This window comes from Rosa rugosa, chromosome 2, assembly GCF_958449725.1.
Source record: "Rosa rugosa chromosome 2, drRosRugo1.1, whole genome shotgun sequence".
In the NCBI taxonomy this organism is placed as follows: domain Eukaryota; kingdom Viridiplantae; phylum Streptophyta; class Magnoliopsida; order Rosales; family Rosaceae; genus Rosa; species Rosa rugosa.
Window position 1 is genome coordinate 67803405 of NC_084821.1, and position 9286 is coordinate 67812690.

Below are 9286 nucleotides of genomic sequence, written 5' to 3' on the forward strand. Positions count from 1 at the left end.
CTTAAAATGTTAGAGCATCTCCAACAGTAGAATTTATTTTTTAGTTAAATTTAGCTAAACTTGTGAAATATAGCTATTGATTTAACAATGTTGCTCCATCAATGATAGCTAAAGTTAAATATAGCTAAGCTATAGCTAGTCTGTTGGAGTTGAATTTTGCTTCAAAAATAGTTAAATATAGCTAAAAATTAAATTTAGCTACTCTGTTGGAGATGCTCTTAAATTTATAAATAAATTTTAATCAAGTCAACGTTAACTAGAAAATTTATTTATTTATTTTAAATTTTTTCTTTCCATTTCATTTTTATGTTACTAATTTCGTCGAAACAAGAACAATATCTAAGAAATTTTTGGTAACAAATTCAATTTATTATATTTTGTGAAAAAGAAAACAGCAAGAGAGGGAAAAAAAAAAAAGGCATAAGGGGATGGGGTGGCTCGAACCTAAGCTGCCCTTCCCTAATACCATGCGTCTTCAACCACTGCACCAATATTGTCTTATGTCCATTTATGCTGTGTATTTTTTATTTATATCAGCTTCTTCGACCTCCTCCATGAACCCCCTGTGGAATCATTGTCAATCTCCTCCATAAACCCATCAAATTTTAACTTTGAAGTCCATGTATTCTAATTTCTAAATCAAACACGAACTGGCTTCACTCTCGGCTCCGAGTCCTTGCACGGCGACGGGGAGATGACGAAGTGGGAGGGGTACAGATTTGTTGCCGGAATCGGATAGAATCTCGGCGGGGCCTGTGATGGTTTGGTCGGAGGAGAGGAGGAGATGGGAGATTTGATTTGTGCTAATTGCGAAACTGTTGATGAACAGATGAAGACTTAGAACTAGGTTAATTACCATGGAAGAGCTAAACTCTGATCAAGGAGGAGATGAGTTTGCCATTGATGGATAGTTACCCCTCCATCTGTTTCTACCTCTCAACCTCGGTCCCACTTCTTGTTTCACAAACTCACAGTAACGTTAACGACCAACTCACAATAACAGAAAATGGAAGGCCATGGTTGCTCCGGACCCACTCAGCCATAAATCAACGGTGAAGATGCCCATGTGGAAATCCACCCCGGGTGGATAGCAGAATTTTCCGTAAATTAATAGCGATGTCCGGGTGTTTATGATGCCTGGGGAGTCCCTAAAAGAGGAAGTGAGAGACCACTGATTGCATAACAGAATGGGCAGTCTATACATCGATTTGGCAAATCGCTTTTACTCTCTGCCCAATGTACTAGGTCACATGCTTGTGTCTAGTGTTTAGTTTAACCCTAAACTCTGTTTTTCACTAAACAAAAAATTTCTTTTTATTTTTGGTCTCTCTCTGCAGCACTTGATTTATTATTCTGACACATGCACACATGCAACATGCATAGAGTTATGACTCAACAAACCATTATATGCATGAATTGAATACTAGTTATGAAATATGCAAGACACATAGAGATTTGATAATTTTCTGAAATATTGGACTAATTTATAAATTAATTAGGTGAGGATTTAATGAATTAATTAATTTCTACCACGTCTCTTTTTGGTAATGGTAATATTATTTCAACCCCTACCTTGGATCCCCTATATTGCAGACCTTAGGGTTAAGATAGATGGAAGCCGCAAAACAACAAAGGAAGAAGAAGATGCAGATCGAGCTACCATGGTATGACCTCCGAAGGCAAAAACGTAGGCATGTGGTGAGGCCACGTAACCCTTCCTTGGCATGTATAAGATGATCGGAATCGAGAAAGAGAGAATGGCCTGCCGGCCGGCCTGGTTCTCGTTCAAGGCTATAGCTTCTTTCTGGATTTGCCGCGGTAGCTTGGATCGTGATCTAGAGTTTGGTTCTCTGATTTTGGGTTCAGTTTCCGAGATGAAGAATAAGAACAAGAGATGCAGGAGCGTCCGGGAAAGCTGAAGAGGAAGGGAGGGTGAGGCGTCGATGGCTGGCTTGCGAACAACATGTTTATATGATCCCCTTGCTGCTGAGAGAGGGTAAATTTTCTTGATCCTCAATTCTCAATTCAATGAAAGCAGATATATGTTCATATATAATTTTTTTCAGTGAACGCAGATATATCGTATTTGTTTATATATATATATATATATATATATATATATGATCCTCAATTCTCAATTCAACGAAAGCAGATATATATATATATATATATATATATATATATATATATATATATATATATATATATATTTTCTTCGTTCCTGGGAAGGTTCTCTTCGTTTCTGAGGACACTCCAGACAGACTGAGTTGTCGAAGCGAAGGACGTTCATCTCCCACCTTTAAAACAGGTTCTTCTCCCTTTTATCTATTTCTTTGTCTTTAATCATGTGTAGGCCGTTTTTGCTCGTGACTTTTCAGGACAGCATGTCTTGTTTTTACAGTCTAGTTTTGTTCCTTTCTTTTTCTTTTCTTATAATTATAGTGCTCAATCATGTCAACTCTAGCATATATGAGCATATATCTAGCATTCTAAGTTTAGCATCGACCAAAATCTTTATCAAACCCGAGATAAAACAATTGACATTATGATTTCTAGTACATGAAGAGAAATTTTGATAAATTACAAAAAAGAATTCAAAGAAGGACAACTTGCCCACAATCAATACACATAGTTGCCTCAATTCCATCTATAGATTTTAGCTTTACCTACCTAGACCTCCCCACGAATTCCATTGCATCTGAAGCCGGAAGAGAGTGAGAGAGGCCTACCACGATGAAGTCTAGAGTCCGATATGGGAGATGGGGGTGGGATAGAGATAACAGAAAAAAAGGGAACATGCATAGTTTCCCACCGAAAAGTGCATGAATTCAGATATTGACCAAATGTAACATTCGGTGTTGGGGGGGGGGGGGGGGGGGCGGAAGAGATTCCCACCGAAAAGTGCATGAATTCAGATATTGACCAAATGTAACATTCGGTGGAGGGAGGAAGGGAGGGAGGGTCCATAGTTTCTGACCGGAAAGTGCATGAATTCAGATATTGACCAAATGTAACATTAGGTAGCTTCCCATTGAAAATTAGCTCCATTTTCAACGGTCTCCAATTGAGAGTTATGCAATTGGAGATGGGAGACCAAAAGTGATGCAATAATTCAGTACTCTGCCATAAGTGGCGTGGTGGGTTAACCTAAGCTAAGTCATACATCTGCCTCACGTTTCAGGTTAGCATATTTGAAGGAAAATATGAATATAAAATTAATAAAATTCCCATGCAGAGGTTTAGAATGGCTCAGAGAGGCAACAAAAGTTGGAACCTTGATAAACCCTACTCTGGCCCAAAGTGGTGAAAACCATATATCTTTATGTGCATGATGATCTTCTGGATATAGTTTAGAGGTGTTAAATAGTGGACTCGATCCAATTTTAGTAGCATTCAGGGCTTCAGGCTTCGTGCCATGCTCGGGCCATCCCTTTTAGCTTTGTTTGAATCACTCTAGGAAACAGTACTAGGTCCAACCCTAGTGGCAGCTGAGCCAACATTTTGCCGGGCTAATGAACAGTTTGAGTTCAGGGCCAAACCTCTATTCCTCATTGGCTGGAGTCATCTTAGATTTTGATGCATCGATGTCATCTATAGATTTTGTAGCATTCCAGCCTATAGGTTCCCATTTTTGCATAGGGGTCTCTTTGTTTTTTTTTTTTTTTTTTTTTTGAAACTTTTAAAATCCAATTTCAGGGCCCTATAGAAAAGAAAAATAGTTTATCCCCATTCACTCAGATCCCGACGAAAGAAGAGATAGAAAGTTGAGTATAGTCAGCCTCGTCTTGTCAAACCACTAGATTTACATGGTAGAGGAGAAAGAGAGAAGGGATATACACAATTTCAGCATTGTCCTATTGAAAATTGTGCAAGAATGGAGCAAGGAGTGGCCGAATGTAACCATTGAAATTTCGTGTTATTTTCGGTGGAGTGCAACCAGAAGTTATACAATAATTTGTTGAGAGAATGGAAGTGGTAGAATAATTCGCCAATTCGGTTGCCTCCCACCTAAAATAGTTTTGCCGGAGGTGGCAGCGCTGGTGATAACAAAGGTGGATGATGTTGCTGGAAGTTTCGCATTTTTGATATCGAGGCAAATATGAATATCAAATGAGAAAATTTGGATACGGTACTAAGGAGAGCTAAATGAGCCAGATATGGCAAATAAGAAGTACCACCTTTTTTTTTCTTTTTTCTTTTTTTTGAGGAAAAGAAGAAGTACCACTTTTTTCTGTATGAAAAAAGAAAATTGAGGAACATAAAAATAATGAGAAAATGAGGGTACACAGCATTGCAAGCCCAAGCCCACTCTTGGACCCAAACCCAGTACCAGCACATGTATATATAGTAGCTTTGCTCTAGAAAACTTGGCCTATTCAGATTTAGCAGCCTCCCTTTCTCTCTCTCTCTCTCTCTCTCTCCCCCTCCCTCCCCCCTGCGAACGATGTCACCATTTTGCCCTAACTGTGACCGAGAACCTGAGTTTTGGGGTAAGTATCACTGAAATTTTTCATTATTACTCTGATGTGGAACTCCTCTGTGCTTGTAGAGTGATTTTTCTGCCATGAACTAAAACTATTTTTGAAATCATTTTTGCTACTTTTAGGTGCTGAAGTGAAATCCGGCGAGAAGTTGAAAGTGAAGCCAGATGACTGCGTGGTTTTGCATCTCACACAGGTATTGGTTTTGCATATTTTAGTGGATTCTTGAGTTTGATTGCTTGGTCACAGTTTGATATTTGTATTGGCTAATTTGTGTTGAAACATATTTTGGAGAATCGGGTCTCTGTATGTGTGTTTTGAGTGAGGATTGATCGGCTTTTTCCTTTATTGGCCATCTGAAGTTGTTTTGTATTTTTATTTTTTCATTACTGAGAGATTTTGACTGTTAGTGTTGCTGATTTAAGTTTGTGTTTCATACTAATTAAGAATTTTAGAGCCTTTTCCTGGTATTGATTTGGATAACATGATAGCTTGGAAAATATTTAATGTAGGTCTTCATCTTATTTTATATGTATAAGCCACATGACTATGCAAGATCAAAGGTGTCTAAAAGTTGCTTAATCTGCAGGCATGTGTGGGCTTAAATCAAAGATGTCATGGCGTCGTTTATGTGAGCATCGGGGAAGAGAGAAGAGTCTTGGGAAGTCTCTTGCCACCAAGAGTACCTCAATTTTCCTGCGATCTGGTCTTTGACCAAGAATTTCTGCTTTCACACAACTTGGAGATGGGAAGCGTCTTCTTTGCCGGTTATTCTTGCTTTAGTAAAAAATATCCTTTTACCACATTAAGTTTAACCTCATCAACATTTAGATTACAATTTATCAGTAACTACTGATTATAATTGTATTGTCTCTGGATTTTTCTGCTTAGTAACTGTTTCCTTGACCACAATTGCTGTGTTGTGTTCTGTCACTAAGCTTGAGGAAACAAAGCAAACTACAAGGAAGACCAAATCTTCTGATAAGGTATATCATTTCGTAGAGATTTAAGGGATCCTTTTTTATGTTGCGAGTATATTGGGGGGTGAAATTGGCACCCCTGTTTTTACAAACCACACCCTCGCTTCCTGTTCTCATGCACATGTGCATTGAAAAATACTCCTGAAAAATAGAAAAAAAACAAAAAAAAGAGGAAGGGTGTCTGTGGTTTCTAAAAGAGAGGATGCCAGTTTCACTCCCTTTATATTTCTTGCAATTTCCTGTAACTATATGTTGTGTCTTTGAAGAAAAGAGAGAACCTCGTGGGCAAGCAAGGCCAGCGACAAGGAAGACCAGATCTTATGTTAAGGTATATTACTATTTTTTGTAGAGATTAAGGACCATGTTTTGTGTTTTTTTTTGCAATTTTCTGTACTGATAACTCTGTTGTCTCTTTGAAGAATCCAATCATTGAGGAAAGTAGAGTACCTATTAACAAGGCTGGTATTACTCTCACACATTCTAAAGAGCATTAGAACTTGTTTAGATTTCTCTGGTGTTTATGTTTCTATTCTGCTGCGTGGATTCTGGTGGTATAAACTTGTAGAAAGTTCCAAAATTTGACCTTAGTACTGTTTTATTGTTTTAGACTTTGTTGTGCGCCCACTGGTGGTGACAATGGCAGAGAACATGAGTAAGGAGCTCGAATTCTATAGAACTATGTTTGAGGCTGAACCGATTGCTGGCCCCCAGATCGGGTCTGAAAGATCGTATGAGTTCAAGATTGGAGATAATTCATTATATGTTGTTGCTGCTTCGTGAGTATTTTGATATTTCATATATATTTTGTTTGGATTTTTCATTGGTTTAATAGATTTTGTGCTCTATCTAGTGCATGACCTTATCTTTGTCTCTGTCAGGTATATTGAGCAACTTGAGCCTCTTGGGCCTGCTCTTTGTGTGGAGACGGGAGATGTATCATCTTTTATTAAGAAAGCGGAAAGTGCTGGGTGGAAGTTGGATGTCCTTGAATATCTGCCCAATATCAGGCCAGATGATAAGTTGAGTGGCGCTAGAATGAGAACCAAATTCGGTCAGATCTGTTACATCTGTCAGACACCCCAAACAAGAAACAATGGTGAGTCGGGTCTCATCTAATATTCTGTCCTACTCGACTCTTTGTCTCTTTTGCTTGCATTAACTAGTAATTTTTTTTTGTTATTTTAATTTTAATTTTTCTTTAGTACAAAAAGAGCAGCAAACAAACATCAAGTCCATACGCCCTACAATGCTATTTTATGAAGATAAGTTTGCTGAGGCAATTGCAAATTATGAGGCTGTTTTCGGAAGGTCTCAGGGCTCTCTTTTTCCGTTGTTCCGGAGACGATCTACTTCTTTTTCGGACTGCCTCTATGCTGCAGCCAAGTGAGTATTTTTCTTCACCCTTGTATCTTCTTTGCTATTTGTTTGAAGTCATATCAAACAGCTCATGTGTCTTTGACATTGACTTGTAAAAGGTTACTGGTGTAATAATTAGTGACCTCATGAAATACTTATTAATTAAATGAACCAGATATGCTATTAGTCTCTAGATTTGGGTTATATAAGCCTTGTGTTCCTTTCTGTTATTGCTTCTAGAGTTCTAGCATGTTTGATTTTCTAATAGAAATTTGGCTCTCAATTTCTCAAAATAAAGCAAGCTGTGTTTCTATGCTCGAGAAACAAAGCAACAGTAACAAGGGATTTATCTCATTGGGTTTTCGTTGCTTTTCTCGCTGAATTTCTAAACTTTGAGTGTCTGGAAGTGGAGATGGTGTTTTTAGATAGGAATGATTAGGTTGAATTCTGTAAACAAATGGCATTTTTACTCATGTTTTCTCTTGAGCAAGTTTATGTGTATGATTTGACAAGCTTAGGTAAAAGCCAAGCAGCAGCACCACAAATTCTAGTAGAAAATCCATTTACAGTTGATTGAAATTGTTCCCATCACATCTTGTTCAAGTTATTCATCAAATCATTTTATTGTGTTTGGATCAGGGATAGGGGTTTTGGCAGTTCTACATGTCTCTGCATAGAGCCGGTGGACATTGTTAATTTCATGGAGTCGTTCTTTAATTTGAAGTCGTCCATAGATTTCTTCTATCTCCATGGTGAAGTGGTTCTACATGACTGGGGAAAGACAGTTGTGAGAATGATGTCTCCTAGGCGTCACACTCTTTATGTTTACAGCAGCAAGCCATCATTGACTGTGCTCTCATGTAACGTAAAGCATGGTGCTATACAGCCACTGATTCAGTTCCTTGGCTCAGTCAGTCAAGTAAAATGGGTCAGAATCCATGTAGATGAAATTCCTCGTTGCTTGTCCTTCCCTTACCCGGATTTGCTGATTATTGGTGATGAGAAGATACTTACTCTTGAGGTAATATATCGTTTATGGTTATTATTCTTGCTATATTTTGTTGCTAATGATGGTGTACTTTGTGCTATTACAGAGGATGGAAAAAAAATTGACTTCAAGGAATTCGGATACCAAGATACTGCAGGTTCATCGGCAACCGGTATCAGAAGACATGAAAAGATTGTTGAAGAGGCATGAAGCAGAATATGTAGGTCTGCCTTTGACAGTTGAGAATGTTGAACAAGTCTATTCGAGTTTTTCTGCTCCGAAATCAGACAAGTGGGACTATCTTCCTCACCTGGACTGGGCATGAACCAAAATATGTAGGTTTGCCTTTGACATTTGATAAAGTCGAACTAGTTTATTCTGAGTTTTTCTGCCCCAAAATCAGACAAGTGGGACTGTCTTCCTGACTTAAAATGGTGGGTGGAAGTTGAGATGGAGGCTGACGAAGTTTGGTTCTTTTTGTTTTGGCTGAACAAATACTGGTTTGGTTTTTGGTTGAACAATACTGGGTTTTTTTTTTTTTTTTTGGTTGAACAAATACGGGTTTGGTTCTAATTTTAGACTCATGCTTTCACATGAATATCAAATGCTTCTTAATCCAGTTTTTAAGTACTCAATGCGATGCACTTTGAATTTGTGAAGTTGATTTGATTCTCTCCTTTTTTAAGTTAAAAGAGCCAACACCATTCTGATTTGTCGAGTTTTGCACTGCAAAAGTACTTTTCTGTTGTAAGTTTAAGTCCGGATGTCTCAAAACTTCCCAGCCTCATCGACAAACAATGCATTGTGTGGATGGTCAAGACCAGACCCACCATAGCCGCCACTCCAAGCACGGCCATCACAACCCACCCTAAACCGGAAACCTGAACACCAAAACAAAGTACTCTCCATTGCTTCCGTCACCTTCTCACTCTGAAAGCCAGAGAGCCAGAAGAAGAAGAAGAAGTAGCAGAGCGGCTTTAGGGTTTAGGGATCAGATTAGTAGGTGTGTAGGTAGAGATTGATGTAAGCATAGGTGGTTTTGTGTTGGAAGGAAGAGAAGAAGAGGAGGAGCAATGGCATGCAACAGCACCGGTGAAGCCGCTGCAGCACAACTTCCCGCTTTTGTTCTTGAAATGGAGGAACAAGAACCACACCAACACCAACCACCTAATGTCGCCCCGTCTACGCGGAGCCCGAACCGTCTGACGATTGTGAGCCGCCACACCACCACGGCAATCGCGTTGGATCCGGCACAGGGAACCACCGTTTCTCGCTCACTTTCTGCTTGAAGCTTTCGAAGTCGCAGAATTTCGAGGAGGAGAGCGACAATGACGGTAAGGCTGGATCGATTGCGCTGATGGAAGCGGAGGTTGATCTGGAGGCCACAGCTTTCGGGGTTGGGCTTTTTTGTTGAGAGAGAGGGTACAATTTTAAATTTTTGGGGGTTGTTTTTTTATATATTTTATATAGTCTTTTTATTT

At 39.0% G+C, this 9286-nt stretch overlaps 1 protein-coding gene and 1 long non-coding RNA gene across 3 annotated transcripts; both read left to right on the forward strand.

Moving 5' to 3' along the window:
• The first annotated feature begins 595 nt into the window (after nt 1–595).
• On the forward strand, nt 596–5270 carry LOC133729591 (uncharacterized). The gene is made up of 4 exons (XR_009856424.1): nt 596–1996; nt 2230–4490; nt 4607–4677; nt 5071–5270. It is a non-coding gene; the product is annotated as an uncharacterized LOC133729591 (long non-coding RNA).
• A 140-nt stretch (nt 5271–5410) lies between these two features.
• On the forward strand, nt 5411–8490 carry LOC133729590 (uncharacterized). 2 transcript variants are annotated; one of them, XM_062157145.1, is made up of 8 exons: nt 5411–5467; nt 5728–5789; nt 5881–5923; nt 6069–6237; nt 6340–6557; nt 6664–6844; nt 7457–7838; nt 7912–8490. In XM_062157145.1, exons 4-8 carry the CDS (start codon nt 6098–6100, stop codon nt 8128–8130), a joined length of 1140 nt encoding a protein of 379 aa, XP_062013129.1. In that variant the 5' UTR covers nt 5411–5467; nt 5728–5789; nt 5881–5923; nt 6069–6097; the 3' UTR covers nt 8131–8490. The 2 variants fall into 2 exon arrangements, with proteins under 2 accessions (XP_062013129.1, XP_062013128.1); XM_062157144.1 differs by lacking the exon at nt 5411–5467 and having other exon boundaries at nt 5482–5789.
• Nucleotides 8491–9286: the final 796 nt, after the last annotated feature.